Genomic DNA, 26,386 nt, shown 5'->3' on the forward strand with positions numbered 1-26,386 from the left:
CACACAAAAAAAGTTGAGAAATAAGGAATCAAGGAAAACCAAATAGACATAACAGAGATAGCACTGTAATTGGCGACCGCTCCCACTTGTACAAACTGTAATGTAACTTCAGTATTTGCTCAGATAACATTACGCATCTTTTTTATAAAACCAACTGATGACAACTATGAGTTCAGGTTATAAAATAAACTCCTACGATGAAGGCTGCATTTAGAAAATGAGAAGGTCAGCAGGACCCACTAAGTCAGGGCTTTTCAACAAATCACTTTGCAATAGGTATTCAGAGATTTCAAGTGTTTGCTCATTTCTAAAGGTGGCCATGTTAGGAGGACGTGGAGACACAGGCTATAGATTCCCACAGAACTGAACTCTCTCCACCATCAGTGCTAGAATCACCTTCATGAAATCAGTCTTCTCCTAGAATTAAAACAGCTGAGGTACCCGAAGCATCACTAGTGGACAACAGTAACAACTGGCTCTCTTCCAATACAAAGCAAATACACAGATACATACATATAAACATACTCACAAAATAGAAATATATATATATATAAACAGAATGACTATGCATATATAAACTAAACAGATATCAATAAATTTAGCCAGAGGGAATCTCTGCCTACATTTGAAAGACCCTTGAGAATGCATTAAACATTTCTAGTTGGAAAAAATAATAAACTCTCTTAATGTCTTCATCACTTGGAAGGCCTAAGAAATTCTCTAAACTCAGACATTTTGAAAAAATAGCTACATTCCTTAAATGTCCTCCAAGTTCTAGGCAATGTAAGTGGGAGAGTCTCAAAATTGTTATCCAGATGATTTAATTAATGGAAAACTGAACTCCTTAGAACAAGAATATTGTCATAATTGTTTTGTTTGTCAAAGGTCATCTAATCTAAAGAAAACAGAGAGTAAGTAAATGGAAAAACATCTAGTATTGTTGAACAAGAAATGTCGCTTTGCCATTAGACCATTAGTCCTTTATTATCCCAGTTTCTGGATGAGAAATTGCTTATGAATCTTTCAGAAGAGCCATCCTTTTACGTAATGTCCCTTATGGTTTCTCCAGACCTCTGAACTCTTTGAAAATATCCCAAGCATCAAAAGGTTGTACTCACGATCATTGCACTGGCTTCCAGAATAGGAGGTCATGGAACAGTCGCAGGTGAAGCCTTCCCACTGCTGCATACAGACCCCCTGGTTGGCGCATGAATCCTCCTGGCAGGTGGTACTTGGTCCTAGTAATTCATAAGAAGAGCAGGAAAGAAGAAAAAAGGAGAGAGAGAAAAACGTGTTAAAATTAATCAAATTCAAAGCAATCACTTGAATTTACTATTCTCATGCCCCAAAACATTCAAAGACACAACCGCCAAAAATGTCAACTCTATATCATGCAAGAAGAAATCACTACGTAAGACAACAGAAATACACACTTAGCCACAAACTATCAACAGTTACACACAGAAGGGAGAGGGCTGAACACACTGTTCTCTTTTTGGCAGACTTTGCAAAAGAGCTTCATCTCTACCATTCAAGTCGAAAGATATCTCACTTGGAGCATGGTCTTTCAAATGAACAATGCTGAAGCAGAAAAATGCATTCCCATGATTCTTGTGAATTAAGGCACAAAAGTTCTTACAGTCTACTTCTTGACACTAGAAAGATGTGTGACGATAACGAGGAGGAGAAGAAGGAGGGTAAAGCGGCCAGCATGCATTGTTGTTTTGTAGGCGATAAGCACTTTGTCTAGCTTATCTCATGAAGCTCGCCAGTGACCCTAAGAGGTAAGGAATTATGATTACCTCTGTACCACAGATTTGAAAAACTAAGCTCACAGAACTAAAATAATTTACCCAAGGTCACACATTGGATAATTAAAGGACCCTGATGTCCAACTTAGGTAAACTAACTCTGAGACTAACTACCTCAGGGGTTCTTAAAGCATAGTTTCAGACCAGATCACCTGGGAAGTTGTTAGGAATGCAAATTATTGGGCCACCCTATACCTACTGAATTAGAAACAACTCTGGGGGGAGGTAGAAATCTGTGTTTGCACAAGGATTTTATGATGTAGACTAACGTCTGAGAACCAGTGCACTGCACCACACTGCTGCTATAGGTTTACAGAAGAATGTATTCAAACAGTGTGCATACACCAGAGGGTGTATTTGAGGTACAGGAAGATAACATTAGAACTTATGTTCATTTTCTTTAAGTATACCTACCTTGGGGACATTCTCAAAACCTTCTGCAGATATGAGTGAGCAACTGAAAAAGTCGTGATCTCTGCCTTACAGACTGCCATCTCTCCCAGGTCATCCTGGGACCTCTCTTTCACCATTCTCTTTTTCACTTCTATCTTCTGCCTCTATCTTGGCGTTAAAGATAAACCTACACCTTTGGAATTATCTAAGCTAACAGGAAATATCTTAATATTCAGGATAACTCCATGAATTTCCCAGAAAGCCCCAGCAAAGGAGGTGGGCCCTTTGACTCATCAAATGTAGTAGTCAGGATCTGATGCAAAAAAGCACTTGACACAGTAAAAATATATCCATTGCAGTAAGTGCATATTCCACAATTTCCAGGCTAAGCCTCACACAGGCACAGAATATTGAACTATAAGCCTTTCGGGTCCTAAGGATGCATATTCAAAAGAGATGCATGACTACAAAGGGGTTGTCTTCTGGGTGGCAAGACATTTTGTATTTATTCATGAAGGGTAGAAGCAGTACAGACCATCACTCCTAATACAAAGCTGTCAGGATATGACATAAGAAACTTAAAGACAATTACTAACACTGGGGGAGCAGCATAGCTGCTGGGTTTCTGCAGCTGCTATATGCCATGTGGTTCCCCCATGTGGAGATGAAAGGAGGTTCATGGTCATGTTCTCAGTGGGTCTTAAACTTGAGCATTGTGTAGTACAAGGCTCATTAACAATGGCAAATCACGACAGCTTCTTTCAAAGGACAAAAGCTTCTGAGAAGTCCATGGGGCTCCCTGACCAAACAGCTCTCACCAGACAATGGGCTAGTAATTCAATTGTGCTCAAGAATCAGAAACACATGGAAAGCTTTCCCTTGAAAGGCAGCCGAACAGCAAAAACTTTGGGAAAACACTAATTCTTTGCATGTTCACTGAATCTGAAGACAAAAGTTTTCCCATGTCTTTCTCTTCCTCTTTAGCCAAATTTTAACCATTTTCTAAGGACCAGCTAAAATGCCTCCTGGATATCAAACATTCCCCAGTAACTTCAGACAACAATTCTCCCACTTCCTAGCGGCCACGGCACGTATTATCCGCATCACTAACATTTATATATGATAATATTTAACACTTTATTACACGTGGCAGTGTACTCTGCTTACATAATCCTCTAATTCTTTCACATTTTTTAAACTATTTGTCCCAAAAAGAGTGAATGCTGCCTACAGTTAGAAAGCATGTACTATGCTTTGGTTATGTCCCTGCTGTACCAAGCACGTACTATGCTTTGGTTACGTTCTATGCTGTGCCAGATGCTAAGAAAGTGTTTCAGTAAATGTGGAGCTGATCTGAACTACAGCCCCCGGATTTGTCAATATCTCATACTTCTAAAACCTGGGCATGGGAGAATGGTTCTTTGCAAAGCAAGCAATCAGTCCCGTTTGTCAAAGGTTGGTCGGAATCCCATACAGAGGGAATTATAGGCCATTTCCAAAGTCCACGGGATTTGTTTCCCACGCATTAAGGGGCCAATGCCATTCAGAATCGGATAACCCTCAAAGACTTGACTACACGGTAATCGTCTAAGAACAAGGGCAGTTTCAGGGTTTCAGTGAAGACCAGGAGAACCTGCAATGACTTCTCATCCATCTGAGCCTGAAATCCTACTTCCTTTCTAGGGTGAGATCCCAGGGCCCCTGCCTCCTCCTCCAGACTCATTTCCTACCACTCACCTCCAGTCCACCACGCTCCAGCCATCCCTTCCTCCTTCCAATTCCTCTCTAACACAATGGTGCTCACAGCGTGGGCCTGAGTCAGAGTCAACAGCACCTGCATCCCCTGGGAGCTTGTGAGAAATGCATGTTTTCAGGCTCCACCCAGACCTACTGGCTGGAGGCGGGGCTCAGGAACCTGAGCTGTGACAAGCCCTCTGCGTGGTTCTGAAGCTGCTCCGTTCCAGGACCCCTGCTCTGACACTTCAAGACCATCCCTACCTTCAAGGTCCTTTGCTCTTGGCCAACCCATAGCCTGAAATGTCCTTCCTGCAGATTTTCAAATGACTGGTTCATTTTTTCTTTAAGTTTCAGCTCAAAATGATCTTTCTTCAGACTATCCTATTTAAGGAAGTCCCCATCAGCATTTCATTTACTCTCCAGCCTATTTCCTCCCACTTTATTTAACTCACAACAATTACATGGACTGTAACTAAGTTATTTATTAAATTCTTTATTGTCTGTCTCATCCTTCTGGAATATGAGTTCCTTGAGGGCAGAAGCCTTGTCTGTTTTGCTCACCTTTTATATCTCTAGTTTCTGATAAAGTATTCAGTATAAAGTATTGAATGAAAGAAAGAACAAGACACTACCATATATAAAATAGATAACTAATAAGGACCTACTGTATAGCACAGGGAACTCTACTCAGTACTCTGTAATGGCCTATATGGGAAAAGAATCTAAAAAAGAGTGGATATATGTATATGTATAACTGATTCACTTTGCTGTACACGTGAAACTAACACAACATTGAAAATCAACTATACTCTGATAAAATTTTTTTAAAGAAAGAAAATTCAAAAGATGTTGGAAGAAATTTAAAAAAATAAAATAAAAACGTACTTCTACTTAATAGATGAAATTAAAAAAAAAAACAAGAGTATAAAAAAGATAAAGAAATAAAGTCATTCTTTTGTGACTTAAAGCCATGTGGTTTTCCTAACTAATTTATCCATAGAATTTACAAGTATCACCTTATATAAGCAATTTTCTACTTGGAACCAAACATTTTGGGGGTAGTGGTGGTATTTAATTGACCACATTTCCTCTTCTGATTTAACTATTAGACTCATTTAATCTCAGCAGATGTTGGGACAAAGGCTCTTGGGTCCCCAATGCCCAGGGACAGTATGCAATAACTGTGTTGAATGAGTACAAGTTTGGACTAGACTCTAAAACACTTTCTAAATGGCAATATAAGCTCCTTTTCTTATTTCAAACTATTTAAGGACATCCTTTCCTGAATACACTATATCTTATATCTGTATCTATTTCTCATATTCTCATACTGTCTTCAAAATTGAGAGAGAGAGAAAGAGAGAGAAAAGGGAAGGGAAGGGAAGGGAAGAGAAGGGAAGGGAGGGAGGGAAGGAGGGAGGGAGAGAGAGAGAGAAGAAAGGAAGGAAAAAGAAAAGGTAAAGAAACATACCAAAATGCTCTGGAAAAAAGGAAAAAGAAAAAATTCAAACAATGTTTCCGACTGCACATCCATTGATATAATTTGATCTTATACGAATCAGACCGAGGATATAACAATAACAAAACAAGGGACTTACCTAGCACTTATCATGTGCCAGACAATGTACTAAGCATGTTTCAGATACTAGTTTATTTAGTCTTCATAAACACATGATGAAGCAATTATAAGTATTAAAGAATCAGAGAAACAGGAACGATTTTCTCATGGAAGACATCCAGAACTTCGAAAACAAAAGAATTTTTTGACTGACGATCAAGTTGGAAGGCAAGGATTTCAGAAAAGTAAAGTAAGTCACAGAACCGTCAGGTGAGTTTTTTGCAAGGTCCCACAGGTAACAAGTAGCAGGGTGAGGTCTCAAACCCAACCCAAGCGTGCTAACTCTACAACTGATCCACCTAACCTCTGATCCACCTAACCTCTATGGATGTGGATAAACCAGAGGGAGGGAGGGTGTGTGTGTGTGTGTGTGTGTGTGTGTGTGTGTGTGTGTCTTGCCATTAGATTAGCAAGAGTACTCTAACCTACATTTAATGTAAGGATGTGGCTGTTTTAACAAAGAAAATTTTCAAATGCTATTTCAGTTCAAAATTCAATTAAAAATAAACAGGAAGATCTAGTTTTGTCTAAGTATATGAACAAAAATCTATATCAAATGTGTATGTTTATAAACATAACAGATATTTCTGAAGACTTAATAATTTTATCTAAAACATTCTTCCAAATCAACCTAAAATTCCAGATACTCTAAGATAACATAAACCTTTGGAATTACATATTTAGAAAGTTTTTAAATTATTAATAGTAACTACAAACTACACTAAAGCTTCAGGGACTCCCTGTATAGGGCTGGTGTATTAAATATGTAATGAATCCTCACTAAAATAGTCACATATTCTTTTGAGAACGGACGGTGACTTTCTTTGTGTAGTAGGGAAAGTGACAAGGCAACAGAAGTATGCATGAAAGGACTAAGTAAGTTGTCAATGATGTTTGTAGGTATTTCGGTTTTAACTCCCAGCTCTGTTTTTAGTTTACTGGAAAGCACTGCACTGTCTTTTTCTTTATTTTTCTCACATGATAACTCTGATGGCTGCCACAAATTTCTCATTATTCTGCTTGAATCTGGGGTTGTTTTTATTTCTAAGAATTGTCCCAGACAGTTATTTCATGCCTGTTACTGCTCAAATCCACCTTTGCTGTACATGCAAACTGACTCACTCAACTCCTCTTCAAGGTCTCGAAAAATCAAAAGTTGACAGACTGCCTTTTATTACTTGCAGGTCCTTGAGACAGAAGTGCTGTTGGAAGCACAGGACACTCGTATCAGAGTGTGTATCTGTTAATGCCTAAGTAGGACTTAACCAAACCTATGCCTCAAACATCCCAGTTTAAAATGGATAAATAACCAGCACCAGCTGGTCTTGGCCATAATGGAAAGATAGGCTTGGTGAGTAGGGGAGCCTGGAATGATACATCTGGGCTGATTCCCAATATCCATTTATCCTAAAGGGCAAGGCTGGTAGCCCACTGGTGGGACCAGGTGGGGCTGGTTTAACAATATTCATCATCTTTAATCACACAGCATGAGGTGTTTGTCAAAGGGCTTAGAATCTGTGACTGGAACCTGATTGGTGAAGCATCACCACAGTAGAACTCTGTGCCAGTCAAAGGGTTTGCTGGCCCCATATAAGGCCCAGCTGCCATGGGAAGAAGCTGTATGCGAGCTGCCATGGGCTGCTTAAAGAGGTATCTTCCACCTTCAATTTTATTTCCCACGTTTGTAAGTTCATAAACCCTTCCGCTTTTACATTTTAAATTTTACATGGTTTCATAGAGGAAGGATGACTGAGCAGTAATTGAGTGGGAAAGAAAAAAAGAAAGAACAAAAAAAGGAAGATGAATATACATAGATATATGTATCTGTGCATATGTGTGTATGTGCGAAAGATCCTTACCAACTTCCTGAGCAACCTACAGTCTCTATTGCTAAAATATAAGAATTAAAGTGTTGAGGCTTCATGAAAGGTATTCTTGACACTAGGGATAAGGTTATCCTTACTTAGCTGCAAGTATGTCTTGGTCCCTACAACAAAGATACTTCTGTAGCTCTCAAAGTACTTCTACATTTACAGTGTTGGGTCCTCTGGGGTTTTCCAAAGGGAGTCATTTACAGGCAACATAAGATTCATCCCTTTTAACTGGCAGAAACCCAACTCACTTCTATTTAATTTTAAAATAAGAAAGCAATGATCCTTAAATGTGTCAAGCATCCCTCTTCATAAAGAGCCAGCTGAGAAGCGAATGCTCTAGTTCCCGCTTTCCAGAAGATTAAGCAAAGTCAGAGAACAGGGTCCTGAATGTTATTATAAAATTTCATTGGCAGAAAGACCTAAGAGCAGCTGTGTTCCCAAGATCTTACTTCTTCACCTTGAGGGCAGGACCTATGCCTTCCTCATGCTCAGAAAGGCACTGAGACAGGGCTCATCGAGGATGCTCAGGTGTTTATGGCTTCCTCTCCTCAAGCAAGGGTTCAAAACAGTGGCTTGGTTAGGGCGCTGAGCGAAAAAGACCAACAATAAAATCCAACAGTTGTGGGACATGGGGACAGTTTCAATAACACCCCGGTTCTCCTCAATCACTTCAGCCCTCTCACCATACAATGAGTTAAAATAAGTCAAGATGGGCATGGGAATTGGTTGAAACCAAGACGCCTTCATGAGTTCTTTATCTCCAGCGGCCTTTGATTTCCTGTGTTCCCGTTAACAACTAGAACTCCGAGGGGAAAAAAAAATAATAAAACCTGATCTGTAACATGTATGTAAGCTGATTTTCATGGCGTAAAATACTCCCACCACAGCCAATTTCAAGCGAATATGTGTTACATGATGCCAAGAAGCTTACAAAATTCCTGAAAATTCCTGTGCTGGTGCCAGCTCCAGCACAGCACTTCCCTCAATGGCCAATGAACAGCGAAGAATAATTATACTTGGTGAGTAAAGCAATTTACCCACGTGACACTTCCAGACAAGACAGGTGACAGTGATACCTGCCCTTGTTGGAGTGTGTGTAAAGGTGAGAGAATGGTGTCATCATAAAGCCTTCTTGCTCAATCCACCCTGTCTTCAGAGGGTGCCTGCGTAATATAGGTCAAATGATTAGATCATCCCTTCTTTTTAAGATCATGAACAGGTCCTCAAAAGTCAATGCTGCCTCAGAAAATGTAAACTGGGACCTCATTTTCTGCCTTTCCTTCTTTTCTCAGCACTGATGTACCAGCTTGTTGGAGCAGTAGAGGGAATTTTTTAAAAGAGAGAGAGAGATAAGGGATTTCTAAGGCCAGCCTGGACAAAAAGACAGCTAATTTAAAATACTTTGTTTTCATGAACATAGTGCACAAATCATCTAGAACTTAGTGAAATAGTATTGCTATGAAAACCAGCTATCGTAAAGTCAGCTGGAGGACACTTGGACACTCTCTGGTTATCTCTGTACTGTTTCTGCTTTGGAAATATGCAAATCCAGACTCACACCATATAGTACAGTAGGGGAAAGGCCATAAGCGTTAAAATACAGCTTTATTACTTACTAGCAATGTGATCTTGGGCTAATTACCTAAATTCTCTGAACCCCAGTTTCCCCATCTATATAAAGGAGAAGTTGTTTCTACCTCACACGGTATAAGGATTGAATCAGATAATATATATAAGATCTATAAAGTCATCCATGAACTGGCGATAACAGTATCTGTCATGCAAGGTTGTCATCATCATGGAGACACAATACCCTTAGCGTGTGCGTGAACTAAGGAAACCCTCAAATAAAGGGTATTCTCAATTCCGCTGGAAAGGAAAATCAATTTCTACCCATTTTAGTTGGGTGTGTAATTGGTCAGGACTGCAGAAATGAACACATTGAGGTAGTTAAGTCATAGTTACAGTTCTTTTGTGAAAAACCTCTGTCATGCAACGTTGAGAGACAAGAGGCAGAAACCACTGTGGAAAGTTCCATTTAATTCCTGTCTCTCTTATTATTTCCCATAATGCAAACCATCTTTGAGGAACTGACTTCTATGAGGTCAAACACTATACTTTACTACACAAAATACAATAGAGAAAGTAATACATCTCTTAGCTTTGGATAAAATGAAGTGAGGAACTATAGTCCTCACAGTAAGGAAAGTTGGAGAATTACCTATTAGAAGAATTTGGCTGATGCCAACTCTTAACCTAAAATGACTTGAAAGAATCTGTGGGTTTTCAAGGTATCCAAACTCAAAACATTTATTGACTTACTTAAGATACGCACCACTTGGAACCAAATCTGATTAATACATGGCCCTCTCCTACCCACATGCCCATCATCTGGGCAGAGGGACAACTTACATTTCTAGAAAAGAAGCCCATCAACTCCAAAGACAGAAGCTGTTAAGGGGCATTATAATGGAAAGCAGGGAGAGGATATTCTGATTAATCCCCTAAACCAATAAAGAGCTATTTTTTTAATTTTTCATGATTATGACTCATCTGCCTCACTCCCCAAAGATCAAACTTCATATTTCTTTTACAGTTGAGCAGGTCCCTTCTTAAATGAACATGCTTTTAGGGAATCTTTTCCTCTCTAGGAATACCCCTCTTGCAAATAAAGAGGAATTAGAAAATTACTTCTGAAAAGTCCATGGATATTGTTATTCTATTCAAGGGACCTTGAGGTTCAAGGGGCTGTACCTCTCAGCAATGCAACACCTCCCATGGACCTCAGGGGAGGTCCTACTTCCTCTCTTAACCTGGAGGGATGCAAAGTGTGACCTAAACCAGGGCCGTCAATCAAGTTCCTCCCTGACGCCTTTGGTCATGATGTGTAAAAGCATCTGCTATGAAACAAAGCGACACTGCAGAGGTGGGAGGGAAATACATAGGAGAGAAAGCTCCTTTTCTTCCTCACTCCTCAGAGGTTTCATCTGAGAGAGAAACATGTTTATCTTCTTAGCCCACAAGAGTAACAACTGTCAGGTTCACACCTCTTCCCTCTGTCTTGGAATATGCTACTTCCCTCCTAACCACTCTCTGCTCCCACTTCCTGTCCTCCTCATCCATTCCCCACTCTGGTGTCAGAGTGATCTTGAAAAGATGAAACTCTGATCCAAGTCTCTGTCCTCCTTACAGCGCCCTTGGGGTAAAGTCCAACTCCTTACACAAAAGGTCTGCCATCACCCGTCTCCATCCTACTGCTCCAGCTTTGTGTACATCACATCCCCACGTGAGTGTTATTTCAGCCCAATGGAGCTTCCTGTAGGTGCCCAAACTGGCCAAGCTCTTAAGTGAGCTTCCACCTCTCATCCATCTAAAACATGTTGCCCTTCAGACGCAGTTCAAACTCTGCCTAGAAAATATCCCCTGACTACCCACCATGATCGTCATGACCCTACAGAGCGCAGCAGCCCTCCTCCGCAGACACACTGCGTGCTCCACGTCCACTCTAGCAGAGCAGTTTTCACTCTGCACTGTAGCTACTGGCTGATCTCCTACAGATTTATTTGATGTCAGACTGTACCTCACCTGTAATCCCAGTACCTAGCTAAGTATCTGATACACAGGAGTAGCTGAGTTCCTGTTAAACTGAACAGCACAATCACTGGAGAAGAATGAATGAACAAACAAACAAATAAATAAATATTTTTAAAAACACCACTCCAGCAACACGATGACAAGAGGATTCAAGCTGTTGACTTGCCCCGACCCATCTTGCCACTTCCTAGACCCACTGTTATATTTCCTTATGAATATGATGTGCCTTTACTTTTCAGACTGCCTCATTTCTTTGTCATGTTTTTATTGTCCTTCACGCTTAATGTTAATTAGTCCTATCTGTGCCCACAGGTTGTAGCCGAAAAAGCCAGCATGAGTAATGGTCCATACCCCAATGTCAGGAAAATAAAAGGGAAAGGCATTCACATCCTAAAGGTCTTTTGCCAGAATACTGGGAAGGAGTAAGATGACTCAGAATAATTACAAAGAATAACAGCTCCCGCCACAAAGAGACTGTTAAGTCATCACAAGAATGGAAGAGAGTTTGGGTCAATGGAGTAATCACATAAAAACCATACTGATGACTAGACTGCTTCTATAAAGGAGCAAATTAAGACACTCTATTATGTCCCCAAATCTATACCTACACTTTGGTCAACAATTTACAGTAGGCATAGAAATCAACTAGTTCTTTGTATGATCCCTACAAACCATTTCTCCTTTGAATGGAAATTTTAAGATCATTTTGCTACATATGGAGTTCCCGTGGAAGTTTCTGGGGATTCAAAATCCACACAGTTACTACCATGAAGAACGGTAAAGTCTAGGGAGAGATGCAGTTGTCTAGTTTTATCTAATAAATCTGGTCACAAAGAGCTTTGACAACCTTGAATTGTCTCATTATAGATCAAATCCTGTCCCTTTTTCTCTCCCCTCCATTTACAGAGTGACATGGAGTAGAACTATTTGGAAAATCGAATAGAATGTCTAAAAACAACAGCCTTCCATATTACTGAAAGGACCCTACATATTTGAAATTGAAAACTATTGTACCGCTACCTAGAACTTCAAGGTACTAATCCAGTGCATGTTCCTTTCATTAATTTTATGAAATATTAGCATATTTGTGAATCGGCTAAGAGGGGATGAAGAAGAGTTATAGTAAAATGGCTAGAGAGACCTCATCTAGTTGATATCCACCCGAGAGAGACACTTGTACTGGTTACCTTCATGACATATAACAAGTCACTGCAAAGTAAATGACCTTTTAGGTGAAAAGTAATTTTTAAAGCTACCTTTGTCTTAACCACTTCTTACAATCTGTGCTGACTGCAAATTCACAGAGGCCATCCAAGGCTCAATTCTCCCCTTAACTATCGGCTGAAAGATACCTAAAATGCAGGTTCTCATCTTGCTACTCTGAGTCAAAGTAGCCTGACACGACAGGACAGGTGAACCATTACAGACTTTGCAAGGTACCTCTTTGAATGGTAGAAGAAGCAGTGTCTGCAGTAGACACTCACTGATATCTAACATGCAGGCATTTTAAAGGGTATTCAGGGTAAAATCAATAGATCGATAGGTCCTCTTCTATCCCAAGAGTACTTTTTTTCTTTAGAATCACAAAACAGGAAATTAAAGTGCTCAATCAAAATCCCCAATAGGAGACATAAAACTCTAGAATGTTTTAATGAGATTAATATCTCCCAAATGCCTAAAAGATTTCTTTAAAATGAGTTAAGAGAAAATGGCATTATCTTTCATACCGTCTAAGCACTCAAAAGCCCTGCTCTGAGAAATGACCTCCCTGACCCAGAAAATAATAAATTAAGAACTCAAATGGGCGTTTTTTTTTTTCATTTTCCAAGTACTGTCTTGTGTCTCTAGTGAATAAATTAAAAGGAGCCAACCCCTCCATGGCAACTACTTGGAGAGGCATTTCCAGAAGTGGATTAATATGCCTGTGGGTAGTCACAATATAGGATGCTGTCAAACCTCTCTGGGCCCCCCAAAATGAAATCATATTCCCATCCCCAAGACACCTCGCCTTGGTTGTTATTTTTCATGCAGTGATTTGGGTTTTCTGCCACTGTTCATAAAGAACACAGGGTTCAGCCCCCTCCCCATAACCGCTGCTGTCCAAGAGGTGTGACAGCTTGAAGTCCTCTAAAGATAAGATACCAAGTGTTACCCAGGACATCTTTCAGTCCAAAGTGGTAATGGGAACAAGAACCTTCTCTACCTTGCAGGTCAGCTTTGGTCAATGCAACTTTGTTAGCAAAAGAACAGAAAAGGCGAAAACAATAACCAGAGGTTAGTAAGAGGTACAGCAAACCAGGGTAACATTAAAGAAATGAAAACACAATCGGCATAATCAACATCACTCAAACAGACAATTGAAATGCTCTACAGGTTCTCCAGAGACAGCACAGACAGGGGATGCAGAGACCAGGGTGGAGCAGGCCTCATCACAGCCACATCAGCAGAGCAGGGGCAGGGAAACGTTGGACTGGACAGAGCACAGGCAGTGGTTACGAGAGCCTTCCCACAACCATACAGCCAACCCCAAGGCATATGGTCCAGAAAAATGATTTTCCATCAGTCAGGATAAACATCAAGAAATAAGGGTAGTGTGCTCGCTTCGGCAGCACATATACTGAAATTGGAAAGAAATAAGGGTAGTACATGGCCAGACTGAAAGACACGTGTGCACAACCAGACGGAGCCCACAAAAATAATTCTGAACATTTAGGAGTTAAGCGTGGAAGAGTCGCTTGGGAGCACTCCTTGTAACCTCCTGAAAATGCCACCGAGGAATTTGGCACTAGAATGGGCATTTGTATGAAGGTGATTTGGGAATACCAACAATCTCAGTTGGCTTAATTTATAAAAATGTAGCCAAACCCAAATGGCTGTGGCAAAATGGCACCAAACCAATGTCCTTTTTATTTATTTACACCAGTCTCAAAATGAAGCACGTGTGCTTCTCTCAGATGTTTACCGTCTGCAGTTGTGGAATCGGATTTCTAGCCAATACAGGCCTTGGTCTCTGCAGCAAAGCTGGCCTCAAGATAGAAAGAGATATTTACCAGCCAAGTACTGAATCAGACATTATAAAAAACTCCTAGTCCAAATTGAGAGGTTGCAAGTCACAGCTAGATGTTGGCTAGGCTGTCCAGAAACTGCAGTTAATTTCTAAATTATATACTCTGCATATATTAGAAACATAAAATAAAAACCTAATTCAATATTTTTTTTCTTTCTTACTATAAACAATCAAGAGCCAAAGAGCAGTGGATTAATGTGTCTTTAAAATAATTCCAGACTCTTTGGGATTAGATATAATACAGAAAGTAATCCAATTGCTACTTAGGGATCTTGCGTCATTATCAATAACTTTGACACATATAAGAACATATGATATATCCTAGCCTGTGTACCCCAAATATGTTAAAAATAAAACACATTCACCATCGTGACAAGATTCAGGTTTTAGTTCTTAGTAATGAATCCTTATCCCCTACTTGTTTCCTATTCTAGGCATAGAAACGATAAATCAAGAATTGTGGTTTTTTCCTATGACTTGCCTAACTGTCAAAGGCCTTCCTGAGGGGCCGGTACTATGTACAGAGATTCACAATGAGAATGATACTTTTTTGCAGTCTTTCCAAGGTTTTGTGCCCTTCATTTCCCTCCCCATCATCTTCCATAGTGCCCTAAAAAGCTCCTGGTATCTCTTACAAGGGCTTATTCACAATGGTGCAAACTTCCAATGACAGTAATTTATGCCTTAACCCACTTTTTGGCCATTTTTCCTGGCCACTTAGGCTAATTATCCAAGTCATTTGTGTACAATAAACAAGGGCTTTCTTCCCTCGGAACTCATCCTCCACTTCATGCCACCCAGTGGGGTGGTCATAATGCTCCATGGGTAACCATCATAATTATCTCCATGGCAATAGAGTGCAGTGTTATTAGGCCCATAGGACTCGCCATAGATGTGGATGGTAGAGCCAGCAAGCCACAATATTCAGCTTTGAACAATCACCCATACTCAGAGGAAGGTCAGAACCCACCATAATGCATGTGATGAGTCATGCCAAACTGCACATAGAGCTGTAGGTAGGGATAGGAACATTTTCTCCAATCAGATGGGTAATTTCTCTTCCCTAATGCTCCCACAACTTCCCCTAAAGCTCTCATAAGTGGAGTCCATTCCACCTTTACACTATACATTTTAATCCACTTTTATAAAGGTTGGTTTAGATTTCCTTTTAATCAAATGCTACAGCTTTACCTCCTTACACCCCAATTTTTTTTTTTTTTTTTTTTTGTGGTACGCGGGCCTCTCACTGTTGTGGCCTCTCCCGTTCCAGAGCACAGGCTCCGGACGCACAGGCTCAGCGGCCATGGCTCACGGGCCTAGACGCTCCGCGGCATGTGGGATCTTCCCGGACTGGGGCATGAACCCATATCCTCTGAGTCGGGAGGCGGACTCTCAACCATTGCGCCACCAGGGAAGCCCAACCCCAATTTTTATACTCTGTAGAACTGTGCCTCCGATACAGTAGCCATAGATGTATGTGGCTATTGAGTACCTTAAAGGTGTGGTCTGAATTGGGGTGTGCTACAAGTGCAAAATATACACTTGATTTTGAAGGCTCATATGAAAAAAATAAAATGTCTAACTAAAAATTTTATAATGAGTATATGCTGAAATGATAATATTTTGGATATATTAGGTCAAATTAAATAAAATGTAAAATTAAACTTAACTTTACCTGTTACTTTGTATCTTTTTTTTTAAATGCAGCTACCAGGAAATTTAAAATTACGTATATGACTTACATTATATTTCTATCAGGCGATGTTGCAATGGAGTTAAATGGATGATGCCTGTTGACTTTTAAATCTACAGAACTGATGGCATGATAAAAATATTTAACATTTGAAGAGAGCCTTATACTTTTGAATATGTGCTTTTATTATTATGATTTTACTAGATGTGATTAATTATTCCAGGAAAACTGGAATTTCTGTCATTCCACAATCTCCTAAACTAGTATACTCAAATTAATTCTCAAATGGCGCATCAATTTCAGGACTTCCCTTAACACCCAAAAGAACTAAGAGCAGGCCAATAAAACAAAAACTTTTGAGTTGAATGAAACTGTGCATTTTCAGGAGAAGAAAGCAAAGTGGCTGCTTTAAATGCTTGGTGATTCCCAACTTCCTGTCCCTCCTGTACACACACAACATATTTGGCTAACAGAATTTAAGAAATATTTCTGACTAAAAGAAAACTGGAGAGGGTCAAGCGGCCTTATTACTAGTGCAAACTGGTAACAAGAAACTGACCCTTAGGCAAAGGAAAATGACTTCCATACTATAAATAAGCCTGGGAAGCTGATTAGAAGCTTTTATTAAAATGTGCTTTATGATGGCAAGTGAAGGACTGAAGCTGGTTAAGAACAGGAGTGATAAATGAAGTTGAACAGTTAGAAGATGAATGAACAGGTTGGATGTGGTAAATTAATGAGGGATACAAGAAAACAGTATATTGCACAAAAAACCATGAGGCTCCATCAGACAAAAGAATACATAGGTCCTGGTGACTGATCAGATCATCCTCTTTGCCTTTGAAGTTAGACACGAGTCACCTTTTCAGCCTACCCAAGGAGTCTGGGGAAGGCTGAAAATGTGTCTGCTCTCCCCTGCTGTTAAAACTAGATAGCTTTTATTGTAAAGAGCTATTGGACTCAAATGACCTATAAAATTCAGTTAGTATCTCAAGAGACAGTGGATTATCTACAGAAAGAGGGTGAGCATGGTTTGTTGTGCTGCATGGGTGGGCATGCAATGCTATTAAATGTCTCACATTAGATAATGTTTGTAAATAATAATCCTACCACTTATTGAGTACCTACTATATATGTACCAGGCCTTCTATATATAACTCTGACTTATATATATTACCTTCCAAGGTAAGTTTTATTGTTCCATTTTACAGATGAGGAAGATATCATTCAGAGAGGTTAAGTAACTTGTCAAAAGTCACACAGCCAACAGGAACTACTACCTGGACCTAAATCCAGGTTTTTCTAACATCAAAGCCCATGCTGTTCCACTACACCACACCAAGAAACTGCCAAAAGATGCCTGACATCTAGTAAGAGCTCAGTAACTGTCACTTCCCTTCCTCCATCATGGCATTCTGACATCATTTTCCTACCTTCTGCTCAGTTTGCATTAAATAATGCAGTCACTATTAGCAACATAAGAAATATTTTATTAATGGTGACGCTCACATAAAAGTCTCTGATTTGTACCTCCCTGTGTATTAAGATATAAATAAAAGTCCCTGATACCCTTTCAGCCATGCTGGAAGCAAAGGCACAAGTCAGGAGAAGCCTGATGTCAACGCCAGGAAAGGTCCTCTATGGCAAGTATGAAAGACATCTGCCAACATATTGTACCTTCCTGGAGCCTGTGCCACATGTCTTGACATACTCAGCCAGTGACAGGAGGACATCAGTGGTGATGCAATGTCAGATAGTGAATGGGATGAGAGGGGACTGGTAAACCAAGGAAGGAGGCACTGGCAGAGGCAGCAAAGAGGCTTGCGACAGAATGTAGCTTAAAAAGAAAAAGGTTGTACCTTCACAGCCACGCTCAATCTGTCCACTCCGATGGAGGGCATCGTTGATGAGGTCTGGCAGGCGTCCATTCAAGTCCACTGATGCCAGACAGCCCTGAAAGCCATCCCGGGAGGCCACGAGCTTTGGGAGGTTGCTGTACATGCCTTGGGCCAGACCTGCCATGTAGAGGTCACCTGGAAAGGAAAATAGGTAGTAAAAGCAAATGGGTAAATGGTATGGAAACCACGTCAACAAAAGCCAAGTCACATTAGACTGTTCACTAGATAATGGTAATACAGTTGGGGGGGAACAGCATAAACAAAATTATTACCAGAGTTTCTACATTGTAAAAAGAAGAAACTAACATTTCTTATGTGTCATTCATTTTATACACATCATCTCACAAATTTTAATCACCATATCCATTCTATGAGGTAGGTATTGTTCCCATTTTACGATGAAGTAAAGATTAACAACATTTTCAACAAAGCAACCACTTATGGAGTACTTTTTATGTGCTTGTTACCAATAGTATGCTGAGAATATTATAGACATTATTCCATCCAAACTCCTCTAACAGCCCAGAAAGGTAGTAACAATTATTATCCTCATTTTGCCAAAAAAAAAAAAAAAAAGTATATAGAAGCTGAACAAGGCTAAGAAATTTTACCAAAGTCACCCAGGCAGTAAATGACTCAGCTGAGATTCCAAAACCTACATGCCTTCCTCTGTATTATGATCCCTCCACATTTTGACATTTATCCCCTCATCACTCAGCTCCCACATGCCCAAGGTTTACAGAGAAAACAAACCATCCCTAAGGAGTGGTAGAAGTAAAAACTAACAAATTGCATCATGTTATAATTCAATGTTGTTAAAATAGGTTATGTATGATGTATCAAAAATGCATGGCGCTCCTAAACTGTAGTTTACCTCTGGAAACAGCCTTTCCACTGTAAGCTCTAAAAAGGAGAAACTTCTTTACAAGGTTTACCTTTCAAATCCAGATTTTTGGCACCATTGATAACCTGAGTGACCACCTTAGTGTCCACTTTCAGGCTGTGGGTGTTACTGTTGTCCCGGGTGATGACGACGTTGTGCCACTGGTTGTCATTCAGGGGGCGGTCACTATTGCCTTTGATCACATTGGGGCCGTTTCCGAGGTCAAACACATAGTGTATGTACCTAGGAGGAACCACAAGCACCCAATGACTTGAGATTCCCTGCAGTGGTTTAAAGGCAATGTGTACATAACTGGCATTGGGGGCTTCAAATCCCCCAAGCTAGACTGGCATCATGCAAGAATAACTAAAAGCTTGATTTAAGAATATAAAAATAATCAGCTCCTATTCTACCAGACTTCACTTGAGTTCTATACTCATTGAATCCATTTCTTTAACACTACCTAGTAAAAATCCAGAGACACAAAGCAGTACAGCTGGGTACACTCCAAAACATTAGGGGGCAACATCTAAATTCACAGTCAATCATGGATCTGTTTTTTGGGGTTTGTTCTATTTTTTGCTTTTGTTTTGACTACTTCCCAACACACAGTAGTAAAATATCTTGGAGCAAGAACTGCTTTTTAAAATTTGCATATATGGGCTAATGGTAGTACTGAAAATATCTGTATTTCATTTCTTCCTATAAATTTGGTGGTTGCAGACTATACTGCCCCAGAGATAGATGCAACACATACCCTATCCCTCTTTTGTGAAAATAAGCTTTTTTTCCCATAGGTTTAAAGGACTACGTTTCAGATTAAAAAGCCTGACAGTATTGAGTTAGAAGAAGATCTTTAAACAAACTCAGGAATCTCTCTCCCCTCCAGTCCTAATGATTACAAAGATATTTTTAATCAATGGGGATGAGAGCATGAATCAGGAATAGAGGGTAGAGAGTAGAATAGACAGTTTTTTCTGTGCGTATTTTATTCAGGGTTTGAGCTAAGACATTTAGTATAAACTAGGCGATCTCTTCCACTCACCCCTTGACGAGCTCAACAGCAATGAAGTCATTGCCATCACCGCTATTGAAGAGAATGAAGCCGTCAGCGGAGGTGGTCTTGAACTGGAAGAAGAGGTGCATGGAGGTGTAGGCCTGGAGGGTGGCCAGGCTCAGGTAGCTGCTCTTGGTCTTAAAAGTGACAGGGTCAGCGATGATGTTCCTCAGTCCAAAACGAGCCTTCAGTTCGCAGTAATCGATGTCTCCATTTTTGCACAAGTCAATGTAGAGCAGCCCATTAAACATGAGGCTCTGCAGGTGGCCAATGAAACTGGAGGGGACAACGGAGATGTAACGTTTCTCGGTCATGATACCAGTTTCAATGTTGTGGAATTCCAAGCGGGTATGGTCTCCCACCATTGTACCTGTGAAAATTATAGATGAGATACAAACAGGAGAAGTTACCACGTTTTGCCATAGCACCCTTACTACATCTTTTAGGTCTAATTTGTTTCCACACAAAACATTCGGTTCCAGAAAAAAAAATACTCAATATAGTAGATATCTGACTTGGCTTCAGTCGGGGAGCTGATGACTGGCCCAGCCCAAGTTAAATGCCCTGCATCCCATGCGCTCCTGCAGTTGCTCAGAATGTCCCATCTTATAAAGGAAAATATAAGCTCATGGGCGACTCAAGTTAAAGGATGAAACTATTTGTTTTCTCCATTCAGGAAAATAATTGGGTACCAGTACATACAATAAGAAGGAAAACTTTCATTGCTCTAACCCTTATAAAGATAAAATAAGTGAGCCTTAGGCATTCATTATTAATATTTCTTGATGTAATAATTCACCACCCAGTACTTGTGGAAAAGTTTCTATTGTAGAACATATTAATTTTACCTGACCAGCAACCATTGCTTTTGCTGATAATAACAACTAATCTTCCTTTGGGAAGATACCCTCCTCACTTCACCCTTAAACCATCTGGGCTGGATGAAGACGACCCCATCCCGGCCCCTGAAGTAATCAATCTACCCAGGCAGAAACACTCAGTGTATTTTTATCTCTCTAGCCGTAGAGTATGGTCTGCGGACTAACAAAATGGTCTTCAAAACTTAGCATGCATCTGAATCACACAGTTCACTGAGCCCCACCCTTAGTTTATTATTCAAAAGTCTGCAGTGTAGCCTGAGAATCTGCATTTCTAACAAGTTTCAAGGTGATGCTTACATGACTGGTCTAGGGACCCCCCTTAGAACACTGGATTAGCAGCAACCCTAGTTGGTTCAGTAATATTCCCCCAGGGTTTGTGCTGGAACACTTAGGATAGAGACGTTCTTTGCAAACAAGGCTTTCTGAAGGGGTAAGCAGAAAACCCAGGGCCGCTGGAGGTCACGTGATAACTGGAGGGCTAGGGCCTCCCTGGTGAGACAGCAGACCCAGCAGACAACCACAGAACGGAGAGGAACAGTTTCAGCAGGATGATGTCATTTGAAGACCTGGATCTAGCTGGTCGAATCTGGACTTTTAAAAACTACATGGCAATAGATTCTCCTTTATGCTTAAAGCATTTGAGATGGGTGTCTGACATGTGCAAGTAAAATATCTCCAGCTCATACAAATAAAATATTAGACCACTCACTACCTGGTTTACCCAGAAGCAGTGAGAGGCTGGGGCAAGGGTAATGAGGTGGGCTTGAAATAAATACAAAGAGACTGGAAACTTTAGCAGTCAAGGAAAACAGCATTAGTATGGCCAGAGTAGATGGCTCTCTCACATTTATTTGGGTAAATCATATTAAAATTTAACAAACCATGTCCTAATACCCCAGAGGTAGAAGAAAGGGAAGGGGAATTCCCTCTTCCTTCCCTCTCCTGTTGTTACCCTCCACTTTGAAGAAATTCCATTAGCAAGACACTCCTAGAATCTCTTACTGCCTCTTTTATCCATTTCCAGAGGAAAGGAAGTGACAAAATCTGAACTATTAAGGATAGTCTGCAAAGAGAAACCATATGTGCATAGCTCGGCCTCTGGCATGTCCTTTAAGGGAGCAAGCCGCCTTCAAGAAACACCAGTTTACCTCACTCACTCATCCGCAGCATGGGTGTTAGAGGAGCAGGCCTTGTTTCAGTCCTACCCCAGTCCTGAGTTAGTTAGTGTTTGAGTGGGCAATTCTAATTCTGAAATTCAATACATGTAAACCACATGTTTAAACATCAGTGTTACCACTAATAAAAATATCTCATTTCCACCAGACTTGCATTTGTTTTTCTCTATTGGTATAGAACTCAGGTGGCAAAAATTAAAGGAGGGGAGGGGATCGTATTTTCTTGGGTCCTTAAACTGCAGTATCTGGGAGCTTCAACCAGATCACACCCTTGGATGCTCAATATTAATTTCATCCCTTTGGGAGCACACACAGACCTAATTCAAAGAATCGCTCATAAGCACAAAAATCGAATTTACATTTTATGAGCTTCTATGTGGTGTTTTGACAACTAATGACAAATCGTTCTCTTAATATAAGCAAAAATAAAATAATGATGTTGGTTAACTTACATATAAAATTGTAATAGAACAAAAATCAAAATGCAACATAAATCTGCTAACAATTGAATAACTAGAAGAAAGAATCACTGTATAAAATTACTTAGTATTAAAAATTGGACTCGTCATGAAAATGCAAACTAGCATAACCTAAATTCACATGATCTAAAAACAATGAAGTGACTGAAACAAATACCCTATGTCAATTTGGCTACAGCTGTTCATACCAGGGCTGGAGGCTGAGAGCTGGGGCTGGAGTCTGATGGGGAGGGGAAACCACAGCCAGTCTCGATAAGGACACAGGAACTTAACTATGATGACGCTGGCAGTCCTACTCATTCTTATTTTAGTGTTAAAAATAAAAAAGATCAGTGATGAGAACTAAAAAGTGATAAAGGGGTGATCTCTGGTGAAGACTGGAGTTCAAAAAAAAATTCGAAGAGACAATTTTATTTAAAGTTAATTGGGATCTTTTAGAGAAAAATAGATAAGTTTATAGAAAAATCAGCCCCTAGAATTGAGGGGTTAGGAAATTCTGCTCATTAGAACATGAATTTCATAAAGCAAGAAAATCATGTAGAGTGCTGACTGAGCTCTTCAAGAAGAGCTTGAAGAAACGCTTGGACAAGTAAGAGAAGGGAAGCTAACAATGAAATTTGAGAATTTAGCCCAGGGATGCAGACGGATTTAAAATTCAGGATAACTCAGAGAGCTTCAACTTGAAGTTGGTGGGGTTAGGGGAGCGGGCAGGGGAGTGAAGAAGGTGACCAAATTAGAAAGGGGCCAAATTAGAAAATGAACTAGCTTCACTATGTGCTAAAGGAACTCACTTGGCTGCAGACAGAGATGCCAGAAAAGATGTATGCTACTGCACCTGGAAAATGCACTGAAGAGATTGCTGAAGTTTGAAACCTGCGCCTTTTTAAATCTGTGTATCACCTAAGCAAAATCAATAACCGGGAACCTTTTCACTCATCTCTTCTTCTTTTAGTCATTTCAATAAAATAATCTTTATTATGGTGTAGTGTGTAATGTTAAAGTTATAATAACACCATCAATTTAGTTGTATTATTCTCTATAATATTCTTAGGTTTCTCAGGCAGGTGTTACCAATCTGCTTTTTGTTGTTGCTTCCCAAAGAATGAATGAATGAATCAATCAATCAATTTATTTATTTCTAGGAGACGTCCCTTTATAATTTTGTTTTATTTTTTTATTAATTTTTATTGGAGTATAGTTGCTTTACAGTGTTGTGTTAGTTTCTTATTGGGACCGACACATATACACTACTATGTATAAAATAGATAACTAATGAGAACCTACTCTATAGCACAGGAATCTCTACTTAATGCTTGGTGGTGACCTAAATGGGAAGGAAATCTAAAAAAGAGTGGATATGTGTATACATATGACTGATTCACCTCACTCATCTCTTTTGAATGCTGTCTCAAATTAAAACTTCCACTTAAGGGGAGAACGTATGCATACTTCACAGCAGCTGCTTTCAAACTTTGGAGGAGAGACGAGTAACTTGGGAGAAACCAACAAGCAAAAACCAAGACTACTGAATAGTCCCTGTATGCCAGGCATCATGCTAGGCACTTTATAACCACCATCAAATGTCACTATCACAATAAAACTGTAGAGAGGCACCATCGTCTTGCTTTAGAGGTGAGGACGCTTTGCTTAGAGAGGTTAAACTTCTATCAAAGTTCATACAGGTGATAAATGGTAGACCCCCAAATTGAACACAGGCATGTTTCAGTCCAAAGCCCATATCTTATCTTGTACACTATACTGTTTCTGGAGAAAAAGCTTGACTCATTCCTTGCATTATTGCCCAAGAAAAGCTGTAGGTGGAATTTAACTGGTGAAATTTCCATGCAGAAATTGTGATGAGTTCACATTCCTTTTCAGTGGCCAAGTATTATAGTGCCATTCCATCTAATTCACGGGTAATGTATCCAGCCCCTTCCCCAGAACAGCCATGCTGCCTTGACTCCTATTCACACATTCACTTCCATAGTTCACTGATGGCCAGCAAGCAGTTTACAGACCAGCCTGACTCAGAGTATTGAAGTTTGTTGAGAACATAAACCTACTCAAAATTTTGGCCAAGTTCAAGCTGTAACTTCCCCCACAAGGCATTAGCATATAGTGGATGAGCATGTAGGCTCTGAGGCTTCACTGCCTGGGTTCATAACTTTTCTGTGCCTCAGTTTCCCTGTGAAATCAAGAGGAAATTATCAGGGTTAAATGTATCAGTACACATAAAGTACTTAGAACAGTGCCTGTTAACTATTACTAATTACGCAGCTTTCATTTTTTTTCCTTTCTCTGAAGTGTGTTAAGAATTTCCTGGTGACTTCATTTATTGCTTTCTCCCTTTTACCAGAACACAAGCTCTTTTTAAGTAGGGACCACGTCTTGTCTCTTCTCTATGCCCGACAGGGTTTGGCAAAGGAGCCCAGGCACAGCAAGCATCCCTCACATCTGCGGAAGGAGGCTGTACTTGAGACATCTGCTTTGGAGTCACCACTAAGAGCAGGCCAACACCGAGAGCTCAGCAAAGACACCGGGAGAGGCTTAGAGGAGGCAACTTGACCTCCCTTGGCTCACAGACATGGGGAGAGAAGTTAAGAAAACTTAAAGACTTATAAAGCCTTAGTAAAGGATGCACGTTTTGCCCACAGTCCTCCAGCTCTACCACTCTCACACCCTTTTCTCCACGATATCAACGTTTTTCAAAAGTATATACTGTAACATACTTTAGTAATTTAAAAGAAGTTCTGGTGCCAAATAAATTAGGCAAATACTGCATATGTAATTATTGATGATGAGCAATGTATATTAGCATATTAAAGGTTCCTAATAGGTCTTTCAAGTAAGAATTCCACTTCATTTTGTTTAACCTAACATTTTCCAAATTGATCTTATCCCTTTTTTTTTTTTTAATTAACGTGAGAAACAAGTTTTTTCTTGGAAAATGATTTTTACAGCTTGCCGCTGTACATGCTATATAGGACGAGGGAAGGAAAGGAAAAAGTCAACATGGACCAGAGGAGTCAGAAGAGAGGTGAATTTCTGTACCAGCAAGAAGTTCTAGGTGGCGCGGGTGGTCCCTGCAGTGTCAGGCCCTAATGCTGAGGAGCTAACCCAAGGGAGGTATTCTTTTAATTTACTTTTAATCATAGAAATCCAGCTCAATCCATCAATCCTTAACTGTCAACTGAACTTAGTATTTTTCCAGGAACACGTTATATTACAATTAATGAAAACTGCCAGGCCGAGGACTATTTCTTTCCTTGCTTTAGATTTCTTATACATCGGACCTATTCTTTGCATCATTTCTACAAACTAGCTGAAAATCTGACCTCCTGGGCGACTTTAAACAGCATGAAAGGCATTACTAACTAAGCCAATAAGACACTACTTAATAACCTGAGGACTATGTGGTTTTTAGTTTCATTTCCTGATTTTATGACTTCTGTGAGCTAAAATTGAAATTCCCAAACCCCTTACCACTGTAGGAAGCAATCCAAGGTTGTGGCTCGTAAGCAAAATAGCTCTTTTCTTCTCCCAAGTTTCTTTATCCTTATGGCTGCTTTTATTCCATCAGCAGCAAAGCAGGGGGCAAGGCAGAATATGAAACAGCTTCATTAATTTCAAATATCAAATTACTGGATGACTTGGGCATCCATGGTTTAATCCTGCCTTTTAATTATTAGTGGTAAGAGAAAGCACACTTATAATTACCTTTACTGTAAAGCTTCTAAAAAAGAATAATGACTGAGGGAGGCATTACACATTACTGGACCCTCAGTCCTGCAGTTCTTTACGACTATAGATTTAATGGTATATAATTTCCCTATGGAAATAAAAGGAACTTGATGTCTGGAAAGAGCAGGGTGAGGTCGCCATCTAGTGGCTGTTTATTGAAAACACGCTGCAAATAGCACTGTTGGCTTTACTGGGCTAAACCCAGAGCAGGCACCAAGGGACGTGACATGTTATCACTGCTGCCTTTGCAGGCTGCTCTCTGCAGTCTCTCATGCGGATTTCTTGAAGAATTAATTCAGGTTGGCTGTGGGTTCTAAAGCTTACAATCATTCTGCTTATTTTCATTACATAAAGCTAAGTTACCCTTCAGGCATAGAGAACAGCAACTGTTATCTCCCACTACTAAGTTATGTCTATGTACAACTGGAGGGTGTTGGCTAATCACTGTAGTTCTGTTTGTCTTCTCTTTGGGAGGGAAGGGGTTG

At 40.0% G+C, this 26,386-nt stretch overlaps 1 protein-coding gene across 8 annotated transcripts in view; it reads right to left on the minus strand.

Moving 5' to 3' along the window:
• NRXN3 (neurexin 3) overlaps window positions 1–26,386 on the minus strand; it is a 1,619,945-nt gene that overhangs the window by 863,187 nt on the left and 730,372 nt on the right. For 7 of the 8 annotated variants that reach the window (XM_065871334.1, XM_065871333.1, XM_065871337.1 and 4 more), the window contains 4 exons: window positions 19,614–19,995; window positions 18,621–18,811; window positions 17,647–17,820; window positions 1,119–1,238 (listed from right to left, as the gene is read on the minus strand). In XM_065871334.1, coding sequence (XP_065727406.1) covers window positions 1,119–1,238; window positions 17,647–17,820; window positions 18,621–18,811; window positions 19,614–19,995 — 867 coding nt within the window. Of the gene's footprint in view, window positions 1–1,118; window positions 1,239–13,230; window positions 13,258–17,646; window positions 17,821–18,620; window positions 18,812–19,613; window positions 19,996–26,386 lie in introns of all 8 variants that reach the window. The other variant, XM_065871339.1, reaches the window with a different exon arrangement.

Source organism: Phocoena phocoena, chromosome 2 (assembly GCF_963924675.1).
Source record: "Phocoena phocoena chromosome 2, mPhoPho1.1, whole genome shotgun sequence".
NCBI classification, from domain to species: Eukaryota; Metazoa; Chordata; class Mammalia; order Artiodactyla; family Phocoenidae; genus Phocoena; species Phocoena phocoena.